At 42.8% G+C, this 21,155-nt stretch overlaps 3 protein-coding genes across 3 annotated transcripts; 1 reads left to right on the forward strand and 2 right to left on the reverse strand.

Moving 5' to 3' along the window:
* Positions 1-938: 938 nt before the first annotated feature.
* On the reverse strand, positions 939-8,847 carry LOC117964571 (protein Red). Its single transcript, XM_058996719.1, has 20 exons — positions 8,659-8,847; positions 7,616-7,682; positions 6,887-6,979; positions 6,601-6,660; positions 6,174-6,341; positions 5,774-5,888; positions 5,426-5,496; positions 5,088-5,134; positions 4,819-4,982; positions 4,524-4,632; positions 4,242-4,281; positions 3,779-4,004; positions 3,422-3,440; positions 3,117-3,189; positions 2,465-2,548; positions 2,195-2,252; positions 1,984-2,072; positions 1,731-1,839; positions 1,434-1,468; positions 939-1,211 (listed from the first exon to the last, which is right to left on the reverse strand). The coding sequence occupies exons 1-20, from the start codon at positions 8,672-8,674 to the stop codon at positions 1,184-1,186; spliced, it is 1,671 nt and encodes a 556-aa protein (XP_058852702.1). The 5' UTR covers positions 8,675-8,847; the 3' UTR covers positions 939-1,183.
* A 155-nt stretch (positions 8,848-9,002) lies between these two features.
* Positions 9,003-10,757, forward strand: LOC117412843 (NADH dehydrogenase [ubiquinone] 1 alpha subcomplex subunit 2-like). The gene is made up of 3 exons (XM_034021423.2): positions 9,003-9,160; positions 9,940-10,046; positions 10,542-10,757. The coding sequence occupies exons 1-3, from the start codon at positions 9,057-9,059 to the stop codon at positions 10,631-10,633; spliced, it is 303 nt and encodes a 100-aa protein (XP_033877314.1). The 5' UTR covers positions 9,003-9,056; the 3' UTR covers positions 10,634-10,757.
* Positions 10,758-11,820: 1,063 nt separating this feature from the next.
* On the reverse strand, positions 11,821-19,209 carry LOC117412809 (transmembrane and coiled-coil domain-containing protein 6-like). Its single transcript, XM_058996704.1, has 10 exons — positions 19,205-19,209; positions 19,037-19,040; positions 18,798-18,902; positions 18,614-18,699; positions 18,017-18,133; positions 17,803-17,917; positions 17,111-17,291; positions 16,801-16,895; positions 16,546-16,713; positions 11,821-12,003 (listed from the first exon to the last, which is right to left on the reverse strand). The coding sequence occupies exons 1-10, from the start codon at positions 19,207-19,209 to the stop codon at positions 11,821-11,823; spliced, it is 1,059 nt and encodes a 352-aa protein (XP_058852687.1).
* Between the last annotated feature and the right edge of the window lie 1,946 nt (positions 19,210-21,155).

Here is a 21,155-nt window from a genome sequence, read left to right on the forward strand (position 1 = left end):
TTCCATCACTTGATTCTTGGTAGTTCTGCGAAATCTGATTGGCTCTTTACTGGTCAATTCTTGGGAGGGACACGGGCTATGATTGGTCAAACCTACCAAGATATTCCCAAGATTGAACACCGATTTGTGGCTGGGAGGGACGAGGCTGTTGTGCAAGTAAGAAATTTATCAAATTTTGACCCGATGAATGATACACAGGATAATCTGGATGTACAGTACTCAAATAAATGCAGCCGTGTGCCATGCTGTTACAAAAATGCAGCCACGTCTAATAAATATAACTGATAAATATAAATACACATACACATACACATACACATACACATACACGTGTTTCCGGACCGGGGACCTTTCGCGTGTGAGGCGAACGTGATAACCACGACACTACGGAAACATATCTATACACTTTCCACTATTGATATAGTTGCGTACTAACATATATGTTGCATGTGAGAAGGGAGAACATATTTAACACCACCTGCAAAGTATTTTTTTTTAACATTGCATAAATGAAAGAACAAGCCCTTAATATATAATATAGCCCCGATACGTTTTATAGTGTAAGCGCGTATATGTTAATGTCCATTCCTGTGGTCACATACAAATTGTTGCTGTCCTACATTTGTCCAGATGCTTTGTTGATACCCAGTTTTAAAACAATAAGGGCATCTAACTATTTACGACCATGAACAACGTTTTGACAGCATTTCACGTTTTTGGTATTTATTTTTAAATAACTCCTAACCAATAATAAAATAAAAAAAAAATAAAAAATAACTGATTGAAACACCACAGCATTCCTCGGTGTAGCAACACACATTTTTTAGGTGGACAGTGTTTAAATTAATTACTGTATCAACGGACTGATCATGCTGCAGTGGAAACATTACACTTGATGCTTGATGTTAGAAATTGATTTGATAAAGAAAAAGGACAGATTTGGTACAGTAACATTTATTCTGTTATTTTTTATAACACAAGATAAAATAGAAAATGAAGGAATTACATATATGTACAGTAAACTAAATGTAAAATACCATCAGTCTACTTAACAATTAATTCCACATGCTGATGAAAAAAAAAAAGTTACACACCTTAAATATAAAGCACTACAAGCTTTTGTTTTGTTCAAAAATAACAATTATGAAAATAAAGATGTTAACAGAGATGGGGGTGGGGGTCTTCAGTATTTTGGTCTCTTCACTTGAACCCTGTAGTAAAAGAATTACAGCATTACTGCAGAACAGGGCTTACATTTTTTAAATTATTATTGTTATTATTATTATTTGTATTATTATTATTATAAAGAACATTTATGTGTGCTGCTGTCTATAGGAGCAAGAAAAACTTGTTTTTGGAAAAATCCTTAAGCACATGAAGTGAAGTAGTTTAAGAAAACAAACAAGCAAATAAATAAATAAATAAATACTAACCCATCTGAATCCATTTTTTTCCTTTTCTCAATAATCTAAAAAAACCAAACAAACAACATGTGTGTTACTTCCCACAGCATGGTGGACTGAGACTTGTTACTCTGCCTTAAGCTCATTACTGATGGAATTCCGGCATCTTCAAAATGTCACATACTTATTTGGCATGAATATATGCATTTACTCTGAAAAAGCATGTCATATATAAAAATCATTCAGTTGCAGTGCTCTTTTGAAACTTGGACCTTGTCTGAACAACTGGATCTCTACCAAAAAAAAAAAAAAAAAAAAAAAACTTACCGCACTGATCTTCTTCCACTGCCGATCCAGCTCGGCCTTCTCATTAGTCTCCTTAAAACGACGGGTTTTCCGCCCCTCTGACATTTTGATGCCGTACTGGAAGGCAGCTCTGCAGAGAGAAATGGACAATGGCCAATGTTTATACAAATACAACGAAGCACAATACATGACAGCTTGCCAGGTCTTAAAAGAAAAGACGTGTTGTAGTTCTGTAAATGTGTCTGATCACGCACAGTACTGCCCAAGCACTTACTTGGGCAGAGCCTCCTTGTTATTCATGTAATCACTGTACTCCTCCTGCGTGTCAAAGTCCCAGCGTCCCAGAGGACCCTTCTTGTTACCCTGCCAGGAAGAGGAGAGAGACAGCATCAGTGTGGGTGAAAATAAATGACAGCAGGATCTAGAGCTAGACATTCCCTTCCGTTTTTACCTCCTGGCATATGCAGCATCTTGCTGAAATTTACCTGATCCATTTTGCTGTAATCAACCTCGTCATCGCTGTCCACAGCCAGGTCGTCCATTCTGTAGAAGAGAGACTCATCAACACAAGTGAAGGAGATGGAGTGCAAGGGTCGGCAGGTTAGTGTTAGATAATCAAAAGGGAAACTTATTTACAAGTACTAACATTTAGCACAGTCCTAATAACTTCTCTGAGGTACTGTGGCTACCTGTATACAGAAAAGGACAGCAAATACATGACACTGCAGTAATAGATTTCATTTAAGGTCACTTACGTTGCTGGATAGCACTCAGCATAGCTGTTAGACATGCCAAAGAAATCCCCCAGGTGCTTCTTCTCCTCACGCTTGGTCCCTGCAGTACTTGGTGTTAAGGAAAAAACAGCACAGCAGCAATAATAATACATTTCAAAGTCATAGCAACTCTTGCTTGGAAATTGTCTGCATTCATCCCAAGAAGGGGCATAACAAGTGTGCAATTAACACATTCCTCACTCCGGAGGCAAATACAAAATGAGACCTATCATGAAAAAGTATGTTTTTAAAAATATTTTATATATATTTCATGAAGGAATAGATCTTCTAATGTGATTTGCAATTTATCCTTCAACCACTTCAAAAGTGGACATCTCCAAATGTGGGAGGCTGTGTGGTCCAGTGGTTAAAGAAAAGGGCTTGTAACCAGAAGGTCCCCGGTTCAAATCCCACCTCAGCCACTGACTCATTGTGTGACCCTGAGCAAGTCACTTAACCTCCTTGTGCTCCGTCTTTTGGGTGAGACGTAATTGTAAGTGACTCTACAGCTGATACATAGTTCACACACCCTAGTCTCTGTAAGTCGCCTTGGATAAAGGCGTCTGCTAAATAAACAAATAATAACAACAAATAGTAGAGAGACTTTAAAATCCAAATCTGACAGAAAGGATATGTCTCTGGCCAACCAGCTGCTCCAGTAAACTTATCGTTTATGGATTTGATCAGATCCTTCGTAGACCCAGGACCTAGATGTGAATACAGGAGGAAGAAACTGTTCATAAACCTGTGAACACCTGCCTCTGGAATGAATTCCAGATCTCTGCCCCCAAAAAACATTCCTTTATACTACCACCAAACTGTAGCTTAGTTTCCTCTGCTCCAAACCTGATCTCAAGCAACATCCCACCAGTTAAATCATAGGGATATACAGTTGATATAAAGCAGCTGATGAGTGAAAAAAATATATCAATGTCTTACCTTTTTCTATGTCCAAAACCTGAAAAAAAAATAAAAAATAAAAAATAAATAATAATTCTTCTAAACCTTTTCTTAAACATGGTGCTATTGGCCATTACATGAAACTGGTACACAGAAAGTGATCAATATCTAGCAAGCCTAAGTTTACAGTGATGGGTCTATACAATAATGTACACAGAAGTTGTATAAATAAGAATCTGATATTAAGGACTTTTCCAATGTAAAGTAGCACGATGTACATTTTCCATGGAATGGTCCATTTGTACAGTAGCACTGTATATGTGTTCACAAATACGATTTACCTGTATGGTAGCTGCCTTAAATCCATAGTGTATACATTTATTATAAAGATCTTACCTCATCATCCACCCTGGGTTTCTCAAAGTAGCTATGCCTCCTCTTCTCCTCCTCCCTGTCCCTTTCCCTTTCTTTCTCCCGCTCCTTCTCTCTTTCACGTTCTCGTTCCCTGTCCCTTTCTCGCTCCTTCTCTCTCTCTCGTTCCTTCTCTCGGTATCGCTCTTTCTCCTTCTCCCGAATGGCCTTCGATGTTGATGGCACGTAATCTCCAATGTCATCAAAGATACTGGAGGTGCAGCAAACAGTAAACATTATGAAACGACTGCATACCTTCTGTAGTTATTCTCAGGGAAAGATGCTATGCAAATAAGTGCTCCAATCACAACCCAGTTCAATCTTTATTCCTAGTTCAACAAAAAGTAGTGGTGTGTAAAATCCTAAAGGATTTTAAACTGCAGAATGTGAAACTGCAGAATTCGTTTTTCAAGTTGTAATGACGGGGAGAAGTGATGCTTGTGCTTACCCCAAATCAGCTTCAGGGGGTTTCTTTTCATCAAGTTTTCCTGAAAATAAAACCAGACAGAAATTAATAACACATACACTCTCTCTCTCATTAACAAGGCGTTTCTACCTGCACACTTTCATTCTCTTCATAAGGACTCACTCACAGTACCTCCCGCAACCATAATCATCCTCCACCCTCTCCTTAAAGAGGGGTTGGGACTGAAGGTTTCAGACAAGGTACAAATGCCTCGAGAGACTTTCAAATCAAAGTTTAGATTGCACCTGACTAACTGTGCCATACCCTTTTCCTTCTTTTTCATCTTCTTGTTGCGTGTTCCTTGTCGCAAGTAGGACAGGATCTGAGTCAGTTTGCTGATCACAATGTCGTTTGTTGTCAGAGTTGTCTGGGCCTGAGAAAAAGATTGAAGATGTTTAATATTATACACCCAAAAATGACTGGGTAATAATTTGTCTTGAAGGATGGCATAATTGAATCAGTATTTCTGTATATTTAAATATTCTTAAAGATCTTGATTTGAGTAACTGAAACAGGGTGTCAAACACAATGGCACCAGAGCACAGAGAGGGTGCATTACCTCCATGGTGGGACAGTCAGCTTTGCTCCGGATCAGTGTTGTAGGAATATCAGTGTCAGCGTATTCATCTTCCAGATCTACCACATAGGCCATCCTGCCAGGCAGGAAGAGCTCATTCCTCTCATACTGCCTGCTCTTGAACACAATGCGATAGATGTGCCTCCCTGAAGAATAACACAACAGAGGCTTTACATTAATATCTACCAGCAATGGATCACATGGTGCAAAATGCTACCATACCTTTACAGCAAAAGTGTTAGGGTTCTTACCAAGACGGGTCTTAAATTCAATTTTCTGTTCTGGGTCTTCATCTTTCCTGGTAAAACAATATTGTATAGTGTTACACACCAGGAGTTACCAATTGCTACTTTAGATAAGTCATCATTGTCCAATATCAGACTTGTTACCTGTCTTGTTTTATAGTCAGCATTAAATGGTACAAACTGTCCAGCCCCTTGAATACCATAAAGCAAGGAAAAACTACATCAGGTTAGTACATGTGCATATCGGACCTTCATTTCTCTCTATCCGTCAAAGCAGTAAAAATTGGTGTAAGCAGAGGTAAATAGGAAATGAGAAGTAGAAGAAAATTAGAATGAATACCTACTTGACTTCCTTTTGCACCTTTTCCATTATATCTTCCTCCTCCCTCTCCTTACTGGTGATCTCAGCACGTACCTGACACACAGATCAACCACATCAAAAATAATCTTTAAAGGTCCTGGCCCAAGGCGAGGCAGCTATGGCATTGTTTCTGGTGTTTATCTGGGGCAGTATAATACAGCAGTCACACAAACAGCTGGATAACCTTTTGGTTTCTTTTTTTTTCTCTCCTCAGAAATCAGGCAACTACCACAAGACAAGCACAACTGTACCGTCTCCTTTAATTTATTTTAAAGACCCAAATTCATTACTAACCCTGTTTTCAATGCTACTCCTATTTAACAAGACTCACCTTTTGCAGCAGGGCAAAATCCAACCCTTTCACCAAGTGAGTGTGCTCCATGTCACCACCCAAGAACTTGGACTCCTGGATCAGCTGCCTTCTCTTTTCTGCTGCCGATTTGTCTCTGTCAATTGGGGGAAACAGTATAAGGAAGTGATGAACGCTAACAAAACAGCGGTCACAGTCCGAAACTACCTGTCAACTCTGTATCTTGAGTCTAATAAGTAACAATGCTGCCTTTAGAGTTCTGAAACATAAGCAAAGGGTGTGGAAAAGCTCCTTTACACTTTTAGTTTAACCTGTTCTGATGACGATAAAGTTGAAATGACAGGGAGCCTTTGCATACATACTGGGTCCTGAAACCCATGTTCCAATGCCAAGACCATCTTACTCTTTCCCCCACACTTACGCCTCAGCCGTGGGGCCCACAGCTCTGTAGTTGGCAGTGGTGCTGATGAGTTCTGTCTCCTCATAATCCTTGTTCACACCGTCTCTTCTCTCCCGCGCTCTGTCTCTGTACTTCTCCGCCAATTCACGTTCACGCTCCAGTTCCTGCTGCCGCAGCTTGGCATAATAGCTGGTTACCAAATGAGAAAGAAGAATTAGAATTATTATACATAAGAAAACAAACCAAAACAAAAAGAAAAATTGTTTCTACAAAATGTAAACACAATTATAAGTACCATCCATCTGACCGTATGTGTAACAATAATGATAAAACTAATGGGTTGTAACACTGCAAAATCGGACAGTTTTAACTATTTCAGCTCAACTACCAGGATTACCAGTTAAGAGATTGCATATACTTCAAATCAAACTGGAAATCAAAAGATTACCTTTTCTTCTTCCTCCTCCGGGCAGCTGGGTCCTCATCTTCATTGTACTCCCTTGGCATTCTAGTGGATACAGAGAGCCGTCAGTTAACTTATCTAGGCACTCTCTAAATCTCTCAGAAATGACTACATGGGTCAGTTACAGACATTTGCACCACAAGATACAGTTAAATAAAAAAAAAAAAGAAAAACATATTTTATGGATGCTATATAAACACTCCTAACAGATTTACCAAGCATAACTATTTTACAAGCACAGCCATGAGAAATACAACGTTATGCTACTCACTCATGATGGCGGGATTTGGAAGGTGGGGCTGAGGATGGTGTTGCCCGTGGGGTCATCAACAATTTACGGAAATCCTCATTGGTCAGCTTGGACCTTTGAGAAAAAGAAACACGAAATTCACTACTCAAGAAACAGATCAGGATCATGCATCTTCAAATCTGTTTGAAACAACTTCATAAACTTAACTTAACAAAGGGGTGTCATCACAGATGAGAAAGAACGCTTTCTGTACCTTATTTGTTTCTTTTTAAAGTCAATCAATGCTAATGGGTTATTATTGCTTACCCACTGTAGTTCTGCAATTATAAAAGACTGTTTTTCAAGATATGCCCATTTGGCTTCTTTTTCAAAATATGAATCTGAAACAATGTTACTTTAACCACTAAGAGTTTTTTTTCAATGTTGTTATTGTAATCGTGATCAAATTATTATTATTATTATTATTATTATTATTAAGCAGCAGATGTGCAATAAAAGTGATTATCCCAGATCAATCAAAAAAACTATTTTAAATGGGATCTAAAAAAGGCTAGTGATTAACTTAGACATAATCAAACTCACACTGAAAATAATATTAAAAAATGTGACATGAAACTGTTGTTAATTTCTTATTCAACCGAATACCTACTGTAATTAAGCACCGATATCGCCTTCTATGGGTTAGCAAGATTTTACTTAACAGACAATTCCAGTAACAGTACTGCAACGTTTAAGAGATGTGGTACTTACTGGAGGGCTGACAGATGGTCCTCCACCTCATGGTTATCTGGAGCCAGAGGGTTTGAATACTGCTCACCTGGAAGAAGAGGAAGTTCATCAGTAATGGGTTTGACCCTCATGTGCAGGGATTACAAGCTGCTATTTATTGCAGGGGTAAACAGGACCAGTCAAGTGCCAGGTTACATTCTACTTTTTAGATACTGACTAAGCACATCTGTAACTAGTGCAGAGAAATAAAAGAACTGGCATTAGTCACTGACTTCTGACAATACAGTTTGTCCAGAGCCTATCTACATATGTAGAACATTTGGAACATGCTGTATATTTTTAAACCTACACAGCAATTTCTTTAATCAGTATGAATAAGAAGTCAAACTACACAAGCTATTGTAAAACAAATAGATATACAACGAACTGAGATTAAATTGTATAATAATAATAATAATAATAATAATAATTACTGCATTTTACAATAGATTACATTTAATAAATTGTACAATTTGTAGAATATTATGTATATTGTACAGTACAGGGGATCCAATAATAATACATCCAGCGGCACGTTTTTATTATTATTATTATTATTTATTTCTTAGCAGACGCCCTTATCCAGGGCGACTTACAATCGTTTTTATTATTATTATTTGTATGTACTATCTCTAGAATATATTTATACAGCGTTAAAAACATTAATAAAACTTGGTATTTTCATGTAAATTTAATTTCCTCGTACTGTATTTCCAACATAACAACCGCGAATATAAACGGTACGAAGTACAATGTATCCTTTATTTATTTTACTGATGTACTAAGTAAATATAAAATATTTAACAGCACCATCACAGTTCACTATTGGAAATAATCTCCTAAACTTCAGCAATGCAGAACTTTGGACACATTATCACTGCAAAACTAAAGTGATGTACTGTGTGAACTCCGCATAAAAATACAGCTCTTTAGCGCAGCCGTGTACTTTCGTGCTTACTGGGCAACGACAAAATACGGGTTCGGTGTTAATTATTGTTTTAGACAGTAACAAAAAAAACACTTACTGTCTCTCTCAGGCATCCTCGGGCAGTGTAGATCGCCTTACTTTAACTAAAACGAGTTTATGCTGTTTTTAAGAAGAAAAAACACCATTAAGAATGTTTTACACAGCAAGACGACGCACAAAACAAACCACTTCCCACTGTGTACACCACTGGCGGAAATGAAAGGAAACGTAATCAAACCTGCGCGTATAGATGATGCTAACAAACATCGATTAATCAGGGCTTGAAAAAGACTGGCACACCATTGGTCAGCAGGACTGGCAAACGATGCGTTGATTGGTAGTTGAAGGTGGAATACTTGTAGGTTATTGGTTACATTAGATCCGTGGTTATTTCATTGGTTTATGACGTACCAACTAGTAGGCGGGGTCCAAACCTGACTCCTGAAGGTGAACATTATGGCTGCTTCTGTAGTGAGAACTGTGGGGTCAAATCTTGGGAAAAACCTGAGAGAAATACGCTTACATCTGTGTCAGACATCCGAAGCTAGTCAGGGGGTCAGGTAACTATCAGTTAATAGCATATATGGCCGGGTAATGTTAAAGTGCATTATGGGATGAAACAAGTCTATTTTAGATGTAAAAAATATATTGAGTTGAGTTGTTAACGTATAGATAAAATAGCCTAATGCTTCCAATTGTGTGCCTATCGTTAGTGCTAAAATAGTGCAGTATAGTTTCAGTACATGATTATCAACTGCTTCTTACACGCTCAGATAACGACAAGCCATTGCTACAAACACTGTAGTTTCACTTGGTGGTTGCACTGTGCACAGTACATGGAAGCATTTTGGTGGATGTGCATAATTTAAACTGCTTTCCCAATTACCATTCTCTGTAACATAATACATTAAGGAACAAAAAAAGAACATTTTAAATCAAACAATTGAGTAAAATATGTTCCCACCCAACATTCAGGAATGGACTTGAAGTACTTGTTGGACAATTGTCCAGTTTGCATCATTATTGCGCCTCCTTACAAAAATATAAATGGATTTAAGGAATTGTGAGCTACCAGATCACCCCAGGCATCCTGCACCGTGTGCAATCACAAAACAATGGGGCAGATTCACGAAGCAAGAGTCTGAGGGATGCTGCAAAACCTTCATTCTAGGGCCTGTGCAGAGATTTGTTATTTAGTAACATTAACCCTTTGTTTTTCTCTGAGACAAACAGGTGTAAATGTTGCACTTGCATAAATGCTTAGTAAATATGAAGCACCCATTTTCTTAAAGGTCTTGGAGTGCATACCTTGTAGCTGTTTGCCTTTTTGTTTTAACAGGAATTTCATCGAACAGCATTATGTGACTTTGAAGAAGGCTAACCCTGAGTTTCCATTCTTAATCAGAGAATGTTCTGGAGTCAAAGCTAAACTATGGGCCAGATATGGTAAGTTGAAAAAAAACCAAAAAAAACCCACATTGTAACAATGAGACAACCCTCTCGGGTGGCTGTGCCTTGTGCTTCTGCAGCTGTGCACCTTCTCATTTGCTATTGCTTATCCAAACATGTAGTTTAGGACTGAAATCCGTCATGAAACAGGAACACTGACTGCATCATCATCTGCATGATTCATAGACAATCCAGCCATGTGTAGTCTCAACATTGTTTATGGTTGGTTTGATTTACTCAGTAAATCTAGCATACAGAATGTAAGGACGGGGTGAGCTGCCGTTCTATTAAGGGGCATTGATACTGGGGAAATTGCTTGTTCACAGTAGAGCAATAGAGATCTAAAGTAGGTTAGGACTATGGGTTTGCACTATGGGGGTGGGGGTCTTGCAAGAGCACAACTGTCCCAAAGCAGCATCATTGGAAAGCAGTCCACACCTCCTGCCTCCAAGCGACTAAGTTTAGTATTATGTTAATTGTTCTGTTTTGTAGATTTTGGTAAAGAGAGGAGCGTACCCCTGGACAACATGAATGCAGACCAAGTTGTCAAGGCTTTGGAAGCAGCAGTCAATGCCAAACCATGAAGATCCATCAGAAAGTGGTTGTAGATGTGGGCTCCTATTATATAGACTTTACTGGAACATAGTTTGTGTCAATGTAATGCAGTTGAAATCCCAGTGCATGTTAATAAAATTAAGTCCAATTGTATATGCTGATTATTTTATTTTAAATATCCATAACTATTAAATGCTCAACAGTGCTAATCTAAACTTAGTTTCTCAGTATTTCTTTTTTTTTTTTTTATTAATAATAATAAAAATGTAGAGGCAACAAATGACAGGAATGCAGTAATTATGCACAATTGATTTCTAGTTGACTTCAGGCGAGGACAAAACAGACATTTTTAATGTAAGAAGCCTTAACACCTACTGTATGCAATACTGTTTGCCATCCTGTACAAAAAAACATGGACAGAATACACATCTCAAAATAGAAAAATAAATAATGTTGGCAAATAAATACTATATAAAACATAGTACGGTGTTTATAAGAGGATTAAAATGTTTTAAATATTTGAGTAAAACATGACACAATCAATCTCCAGCTGTATGTGACAGGACAAGGTGTCCAAATAAGGCTTATTCTGTGCTCTTGCATTAATTCAACCATTTCCTTTCCCTGTAAGCATGGAACTTTTTACAAGAAAATACTCCATATTGGAGCATTCATAAAATCCCGATTTTCATGATCATATCATTTCTGTAGCTTACTTACTGTGCAAAGGTAAACTAAGGGTTTTTACCACAGTAATGGCAAAAATGTCAGTTTGCTTTTGCTTTAAATTAGAAAGCTCTATCCAACCCCTAGGGTTGAAATCTATAAATAGGAAATGTCATGTTGTAATACGATTAATTGGGCTCCACAACTAACTCAATGTGATTCCTGAGGTGAACTGTAAACATTCTCCTTGGAGCAGACCTCCTCCGTGTGCTGTATTTATACTGCAGGAGTATTAACCTGAAAAGCAAATATTGAAAGACACATTTATACATAAAACATGCAGAATTAGATACCACAAATTTCACCCCAGTGCTAAGTTTGCAGCATTATTTTTGTCACGGTCTATGAAAAATAACATCAGTGTAGGAGTTCTTAAATAAACCCAGTTATTAAAACACTTTGACATTTATTTATAAAATCAGAACTGGAGCAAATGCTTCATGAATATGATTAATGACATCTGATATTATTCAAATTATTGACTTGCTATCTAATCAATGCTATCAGAATAAACCTGTTTTAAATGGGATGTCTTGTGTTGGAGCCCTACCTGGCTGTGCTTATGAAGGTAGCGGTCTAATATGTAACTAGCTCGCAGTCGGATCTCCTCATCACTGTTGTACTGAATGGCCTCTAGAGCTGAGATTCCCTTCTCAGTAAACTCATCAGCCACCTGAATATAAAGGGAAGGACAACTCCTTGAGTGAAGCCACAGTGTCAAAATCCATTGCTGTGAAATCCAACTTAAGAAGCTTTCTATGCCTCAGAGTATTAATAAGATTGCAGTTCCGGTGAATGTTTTTGAATCTTTGCTGACTATAACCGTGCACATGGGCTTACAGTGGTACTGTACATGCTGTGTTCTGTGAAAGCACAGCTTGGATTCACATATAAGCCTGTACGTCCCTACTGCTGAAGATAAGGGTAAATGCAAGGAGATGGGGCTAAAATGTTTATAAAGCTGCAGTACTTTACACCTGCATGGGCATTCTTTTTTGTAAAACCTGTGATGCCTTGTGGCGGAGTGTCCCGCCCCTATTTATTATTATTTGTATTTTTGTTTGCGGCGCGGGTAAAAGCGCCGCGTCTTTTGTTATTATATTTAAAAACCCCGTGAGGATGCATGGCTGATCAGCTACTGATTATTTAACTAGCTGACAGTCATGCATCCTTACCAAACACGTGCAGACTCTGGCCGGGGGATAATAAGATAATTACCAACTAGTTAAATCCCTCGGCCAGAGTATATAAACCTGCAGCTCTCTGCACTTGATGTTGGGGTGTTGGAGTAGAGAGTACGGGGAGCGGAGAGAGGAGAGAAGGTATAACATTTAAAAACAATTGCTAATACGTGCTGGATTATCCAGCACGGCACTTACTTGTTTGTTTATTTATTCGTTTGGCCCTCGTGCCCTTTTGTTTGTATTTTGTTTAAATCTGTTGTTTGTTTATTATTAAATACGCCGAGTGCTTTTGCACTCGGTTTCACCCGCCCATCCACTGTTTTGGAGTCAGTTACTTCCTGGTCCGTGACGTCATCCACCACACCACTGCGAGCCAGACTGTCACATATGGTGTCCTGCGTGGGACAAAACAAACGCCTCCAATAGCCGGACCAGGAAAGAAAAGCTCGTTTTTTTGTTCGTTTTTTTTTCAAAGTGTTTTTGTGTGTTTTTTGGGGAAAAAAAAAAAAAAAAAAAAAATATGGGAAGAAGCGGACGGAGGAAGCAGCAGCTACAGCAGCGTGGGGCCGGTCGCAGGTCCCACTGTAGCTCAACCATGCTGGACGTCTGCCCCACCTGCTTGAAAGGTGAGGAGTGGTGCTTCGCTGTTGGGGAGGTGGGTCACATAGCACCCGACCAACCCCCTCCATGGCAGGAGAAAGAGGAGCCAGAGCGTCCAGTGAGGGAGGACCTGCATCCTCCAAAGAGGACGAATGCACTCTCCTCTGAGGGAGTCTGGGACTGGCTGGTGGAGCCGGGGAGGGATTATGAGGAAGCCCTCCCTGCAGTGATCAACCTCCTGTGGGCAAGAGATGGGGAGCGCTGGGAGGCCTGGGAACAGCAACACCACCCAGCTTTCCTCCCAGACATCGCAGCCATGGTGTTCAACTACCTGGCTGCGGATATGGGAGAGACCCTGCTGCTGCCATCTCCAGCACAAATGGGAGAGGAGCCATCGCTACCGTCTCCAGCGCCAGAGGGAGAGGAGCCATCGCTGCCGTCTCCAGCGCCAGAGGGAGAGGAGCCATCGCTGCCGTCTCCAGCGCCAGAGGGAGAGGAGCCATCGCTGCCGTCTCCAGCGCCAGAGGGAGAGGAGCCATCGCTGCCGTCTCCAGCATCAGAGGGAGAGGAGCCATCGCTGCCGTCTCCAGCGCCAGAGGGAGAGGAGCCATCGCTGCCGTCTCCAGCATCAGAGGGAGAGGAGCCATCGCTACCGTCTCCAGCATCAGAGGGAGAGGAGCCATCGCTACCGTCTCCAGCATCAGAGGGAGAGGAGCCATCGCTGCCATCTCCAGCATCAGAGGGAGAGGAGCCATCGCTGCCATCTCCAGCATCAGAGGGAGAGGAGCCATCGCTACCGTCTCCAGCATCAGAGGGAGAGGAGCCATCGCTACCGTCTCCACCAGCAGAGGGAGAATGCCTGCTGGTTTCGCCTCCACAGCCTGGGGAAGAGCCCGAATGTCCTACGCCTGAGTGGGAGGAGCCCGAACGTCCTACGCCCGAGTGGGAGGAGCCCGAACGTCCTACGCCCGAGTGGGAGGAGCCCGAACGTCCTACGCCCGAGTGGGAGGAGCCCGAACGTCCTACGCCCAAGAGGGGGGAGTCGGTGCGTCCACAGCCCAAGAGGGAGGAGTCGGTGCGTCCACAGCCCAAGAGGGAGGAGTCGGTGCGTCCACAGCCCAAAGAGGGGGGAGTCGGTGCGTCCATAGCCCAAGAGGTGGAAGTCTGCGCTTCCACAGCCTTAGGACCCAAGCTGCAGTCCCAAGAGCCAGAAGGGGAGGAGTTACAGGCTCAACCCCCTGAATTTTTCTGGGGGGGAGAAGGGCAGGATGCTGGTGTTCCCCAGCAGCCTCTATTTATGCTGCTGAAGGGAGCACGGCACACACCAGCCCAGCCGCCACAGCAGAGGGAGCCAGCACCGCCACAGCCTCCCTCTGAGTGGCCAGCATCCGCCCCATCGCCTCTGCCTCCACCACCACCAGGAGCAGAGCAGCAGGAGCTGCTTCTGTCTCCACCATCACCAGGAGCAGAGCAGCAAGAGCTGCCTCTGCCTCCGCCACCTCCACCAGCAGAGGGTGAATGCCTGCTGGTTCCACATCCACCGTCGTGGGAGGACTGCTTGCCCCTCCCACCTCCACCAGCAGAGGGTGAATGCCTGCTGGTTCCGCCTCCACCGTCGTGGGAGGACTGCTTGCCCCTCCCACCTCCACCAGCAGAGGGTGAATGCCTGCTGGTTCTGCCTCAACCGTCGTGGGAGGACTGCTTGCCCCTCCCACCTCCACCAGCAGAGGATGAATACCTGCTGGTTCCGCCTCAGCCGCCGTTGGAGGACTGCTTGCCACTCCCAGCTCCACCAGCAGAGGGTAAATACCTGCTGGTTCCGTCTCAGCCGCTGTGGGAGGACTGCTTTCCCCTCCCACCATCGCCATTGCCTGGGGATTGCTGTTCTGCATCGCCTGGGGCTGCCTTTTGTTCTCCACAGGACACAGGGTACGAGGGAGAAGTGGAGCTCCCGCTGCCGCCTCCATGGCCAGGGGCTCCCCTCCCGAGTTCGCCTTCCGAGGGTCCGCTGCTGCTGCCGTCGCCTTCCGAGGGTCCGCTGCTGCTGCCGTCGCCTTCCGAGGGTCCGCTGCTGCTGCCGTCGCCTTCCGAGGGTCCGCTGCTGCTGCCGTCGCCTGGGGTCGCCAGGGATCCTGCTTCGCCTGGGGTCGTCGAGGGTCCGGCTTTGCCTGGGGTCGCCAGGGATCCTGCTTCGCCTGGGGTCGCTACACGATGGCCGGAGCTCCATGAAAGGGAGCTGCCAGAAATGAAGAAAGGGGGGGAGGTCAGGAGACCAGCTCCCCCAGCCGCACTTTCGCGGCTGGAGATCATGTGGTCGGAGCCCCACGGAGGGGAACTGCCGGCCATGAAGAAGGGGGGAGAGGTCAGGAGACCAGCTTCCCCAGCCGCACTTTCGCGGCAGGATAGAGTGTGGCGGGAGCCCCGGAAGAGGGAACTGCCGGCCACGAAGAATGGGGGGGTGCCAGAGATTCCACCATGGCCACCCCCCAGAAGTAACTTGCTTCCCCCTCTTCCGGGACTTTAAGACTGAGGGGGAGGTGGCCGTTGGGGCCATGTGTGCTGCGCACAAGGGGGGGCATGTGTGGCGGAGTGTCCCGCCCCTATTTATTATTATTTGTATTTTTGTTTGCGGCGCGGGTAAAAGCGCCGCGTCTTTTGTTATTATATTTAAAAACCCCGTGAGGATGCATGGCTGATCAGCTACTGATTATTTAACTAGCTGACAGTCATGCATCCTTACCAAACACGTGCAGACTCTGGCCGGGGGATAATAAGATAATTACCAACTAGTTAAATCCCTCGGCCAGAGTATATAAACCTGCAGCTCTCTGCACTTGATGTTGGGGTGTTGGAGTAGAGAGTACGGGGAGCGGAGAGAGGAGAGAAGGTATAACATTTAAAAACAATTGCTAATACGTGCTGGATTATCCAGCACGGCACTTACTTGTTTGTTTATTTATTCGTTTGGCCCTCGTGCCCTTTTGTTTGTATTTTGTTTAAATCTGTTGTTTGTTTATTATTAAATACGCCGAGTGCTTTTGCACTCGGTTTCACCCGCCCATCCACTGTTTTGGAGTCAGTTACTTCCTGGTCCGTGACGTCATCCACCACACCACTGCGAGCCAGACTGTCACATGCCTACACGAAGGGCCCATTAAATTTAAGTTTGTTTTGTATTGTGCTATAATGTCAGAAAATAACCTTGGCTATCACTCATTTTAAGGCTGTGTATATCAGGACTTAATTCCCACCAGTTTATTAATTGATGTATTATTATGTTCTTAAATGCTCAAATAAACTTGAGATCGTCAAGTTTTAAATGTGGGACTGAAAGGCAATTACATGGTTTCAAGACGTGTTGATCATAGATTAAAACAGCCATCAGTGAGTATCACTGATGTAGGTTATGAGAACAAGGTAATGATCCTTACCTGCGGAATGCTTGCCACAATAATGTGGAGCAGTTCCAAACTGAGACGGAATACTTTGGGTTCGGCCATTCTGAGGGTTGCATGGAGTGCAGAGAAGATCTCTCGTTGCTGCAGCTGCTGGCAGTACACAGGCCCTTTCTCCGCAATGTTACACAGCAATCTGAGGACCTAAACCAACATGGCATGAGATTACAGGCAGAGTGAAAACTCGCCTATGAAATTTACAGCAACAAAATATCCCAATTTCCCTTGTACCATGATATTTATTCCCTTGGAGAAAGGGAGAAGCTGCATGAACACAGGTACCAGGTTCAGGTAAAACACAGCCGAGCAGAATACAGGATCGTCAGCTAGAAAAAAAAAAGAAGCAAAATATCACTTAATACAGTTAGAGGTTTTTGTGAGCTAGTTAGCCAAGCAGGGTGACATGGGCATGGTCACAGTCAATCCTGATTGCAGTACAAACTCTCGCTTTTACTGACTGACAACCCAGACACATGGGACCTGACCACACAGTGCTGAAGGGGCACTGACGGGTCTGATCACAACAGCCGCTTGCTCTTACCTGTGAGGTTGTTGATGACCCACAGGCTTTCCCGTGCCACAGATGGACGTTGCTGTAAAAAGCCCTGGATGAAAGCACACAGCGCCACCAGCACTCTGCTGTCCCTCATCTGCTCTCTGCAGCTCTCCATCCCGTGATTGGCCAGCAGGTTTCCAAGACAACGGAGCACAGGAGAAATCACCTGCCGGGTTTTGTTTATTGAAATGGAGGAAACTAGCTAAGAAGCTGGCAACGTCAAGATGAAACAAAGCTAAATGCCACCAGAATGGGCTGTCTTTCATGGAACATAAAGTCATAAAAGGCTTTAAGGGGCACCATATCTCTCACCTCTTACCTTTTATAAGCATTACAACTTTTTTACAAGTAATTTACTCTTCTGAACATAGTTCAGTATTCCAGACTATATTTTCACTTTGGTGAAGTCTGTTTAACCTGTCAGAACACAGTGGATTCCCTGCCTGTGCAACAGAAGGACCCACCCTGAAACTCCCTTTCCTGCACAAAAGACAGAAGGAATGAACCTGCAGTGTGGTGGCAGGATAAACAGGCTTCATTCAAATGTTAACGGACCTTCAAGAAAGAAATGCTAGTAAGTGACCTTTTTATACTCCATCGTGGTCTGGCTAACGGAGAAGTTAATTAGCAAAAGTTAATGTCATGTTCATTTCATATGCAGCAATAAAAAGGCTTACCAGATCCATTCCCTCTGTTGCAGTGCCTGACGCTACAGCTCCACCTAGTGCTACTAGCAGGGATGTGCACTTTGAAACAGCACCTTGAACCATCAGAAGGTTTGTGTTTGCATTGCTGTGCAAAAGGCAATAAACAGTCACATTCCCTGTGATTAAAAACACAAGAAGAGTTTGATTTCACAAACACCAGGGTTTTGAAGGATAAATGTGTTACCTTGAGATAATGTAGTGCAGACACCAGGCACACTCAATTGCTGCCCCAATCCCAAACTCTGAATCAGACTGCAGCAACCTCAGCAGATGGGACGTTACACCAGACTCTAAGACTGACCTGAGAATCAGAGAGGGTCTAGTTAGGACCAGTGGTGGTGATACTGAAAATGAAACTGTACCTAGTTGAGCATAAATACTGTAATATACTGTCACGGATAGCAGCGCTTTGTTTTTGTCAAATGTTACATTCATACATCTTTGAAAACGGGAGTAACGCATTTTGTGTGCGGATATTCATAAAGCATTAGTGTGCCACTTAATGCATGGGACTGCTAAGTAAATACTGGTACTGGTATGAATGTCTCTGGTTGAAACAAAAACTATAAGGTCTATGCAGTTCAAATAATTGATCAAATAAAACATTCTTGTACCTTCCAAGCCAATTTCTTGAATCACCTGACAGCAGAAAAACAGCACTCAGGTGGGAGGTAAATATTACTCACAATCACAACGGGAGTTGTATGCTACTTACTCTTGGACTGTGAAGTAGTGGTACTGCTCCGTGTAAAGTCAAATAATCAAGCTATCATCTGCTTACGGTATAATTTTCTCAGGTGCTTCTTTAGCCTGTAAAAGCTGGGAGAGTGTGTAGCCCACGGCTTCCACCACTGCTGCATGAGGTGACTAGAAATACAGAGTGAATAAGAGACTCGATATTTATAGTGCTCTAGAGCAGTCTGTAAATCATATATCAAAGTTGAGTAAATACTGAGGTGTATTACCTGTATACAGGAGGCCAGTGCTGGGATGATGCCCTGTGCCAATAGCTGCTTCCGAACAGCTTCACTCTCTGCAGTCAGGTTCCCCAGAGTGTATAGACACAGCTCCTAAAGAAACAGGCACAATACAAACAGCCATGTGGGTTCATTGATTCGATTGAATTAATTATTTTAATACAAATCAGTGCCCAAGATTCCAGCACTACAAATCAAAGCCCAATTCACTTCAGATATTTCTGTACTATTCTATTTATCAGGATTATGCTTCTATATTGTATAGAATCTCATGAAAGTGCAGTGTCTAATACAAAAGGTATATACTGGCCCGAGTTGAGTTAATAAACGAAATGTACAAAATCTACATAGTCGAATCGGTCAAAGTATATTTCTTAGCATGTTAATGAAGGGACAGCATGCTCACCGTGAACTTTGCACTCTGCCCTGAGAGGTAGGTCAGTAAGTATGGGGTGGCTGGAAGGCAAGCTAGGGCAATGCTGGGCTCGTCTGAGTGTGAGAGTTCATGCAGGCAATGTGCAGCTTCCAGCTGCCAAACCGCATTCGAGCCACTGAACAAACCCACCAGCAGATGCATACTGTTCTCCAACCTGCAAATTGCAAGAGGAACAAAAACGAGTATCACAAAATAACATCCCTCTAAAGGGACTGCATAAGCTGGTTTCCCTAGGACAGATGTAAAGAAACAGAGGGAGCTCCACTCAGTGTTTATGGCAGAAAGTGGTGCCAGATTTGGCAGTCACCATTGCACCCCACATTAGTAACGAATGAGATGGCTTCACTCACTTGACAAAGATGTGCTGTGTCTCTTTATGTCGCAGTGCCCTCCTGAAATTACGCAGAGCATTAACCCTTTCCTCACCACTCTGCTGGATCCCTCAGAACAGCTGCACAACCTATGGATCCAAATCATAAAGTTAACCCATTCCAAAACTCACAGCAAACATGATACCCCATGTATTACATTTGTTTGCGCCTTGGAGAGATCAGCAATCACTGTTGAAAGCTCATCTAACTTTTTTAATTCTGCATTTATCAAGTTTCACAATTCGTACCTGGCTTTTCTATTGGGTGTATGTGCTCTTGGTAATTCGGTGACCAACCTCTTTCTTTGACAGCACTTCAGCTGCAATCTCCATTCCTTCATGGTCACTCTCCTCCTGTAGCAATCTCTTACTGACCAGCTGCTGGTCCTTCCTAGCCTTCCTCAGCGCTGGAGAGAAACGTGGCATTACAACACTAATATTTATATTAGTGTTGGATATTAAAAGTGAACTGAATAGCATTGGTATCACTGAATCAGACTAAAATCTATTTGACGTGTTTCAAAAGAAACAAAGCTAAAACAATATGAATACAGTGATCCCTGGCTCATTGTTTCACGACTCTGATCACCGTGTAACAATTATTATTTTTTTTTTGGTTCCTGGGTAGTAAGTGTTATTTCCTAATTGCTTATGCCTCAAAAGTATAGAAAATGGCTATTATTCCCCACAAACTTTGCTTTTGTGACCAGGACAGTGATATTTTGAAATTTACCTATTTTCCAGAACATTCCAGATAGATTCAGTGCTGAGTAAACTTGGAGTAACTTCTAGAACTTTCTAGAACTTTCCAGTAATATAAATAGTAGTATAAATACAGGGGCCTTAAGCCCACCAGTTCAGTTTAGTTCCAGCTGCCTAAGTGGATACATATCTGCATTTTTCTGAGATGGCATCAAGGTCATAGGAGACTTCAAAATGGTGGCATTCCTGATGGGTCTCCAAGGCGGTTTTACCAAGTTTCCCTGCTATCTTTGCCTTTGGGACAGCAGGGACACCAAGGCGCACTACCACAGGCGGGACTGGCCACAGCGGACCGAGTTCTCTGTGGGGAGGAACAACGTCAAGTGGGAGCCACTGGTGGACCCCCGGAAGGTGCTGATGCCGCCACTGCACATCAAATTGGGCCTTATGAAACAATTTGTCAGAGCTCTAGATAAGGAGTCGGCAGCCTTCAAGTACCTTCAAGACTTCTTCCCTAAGCTGTCTGAGGCAAAGGTCAAAGCCGGTGTCTTCGTCAGACCACAGATAAAGAAGATCCTGGAGTGCAATGAATTCCCCAAGAAGCTCACTAGTAAGGAGAAAGCGGCTTGGAACAGCTTTGTCGCAGTGGTTCGGGGCTTCCTGGGCAATCACAAGGCCGAAAACTATGTGGAGCTGGTTGAGACTCTGGTGAAGAACTACGGCACAATGGGCTGTAGGATGTCCCTCAAAGTCCATATCCTTGATGCTCATCTTGATAAATTCAAGGAGAACATGGGAGCGTAAGGCGAGCGCTTCCAACAGGATATACTGGACTTTG

The sequence above is a fragment of the Acipenser ruthenus genome, chromosome 23 (assembly GCF_902713425.1).
Source record: "Acipenser ruthenus chromosome 23, fAciRut3.2 maternal haplotype, whole genome shotgun sequence".
NCBI lineage: Eukaryota > Metazoa > Chordata > Actinopteri > Acipenseriformes > Acipenseridae > Acipenser > Acipenser ruthenus.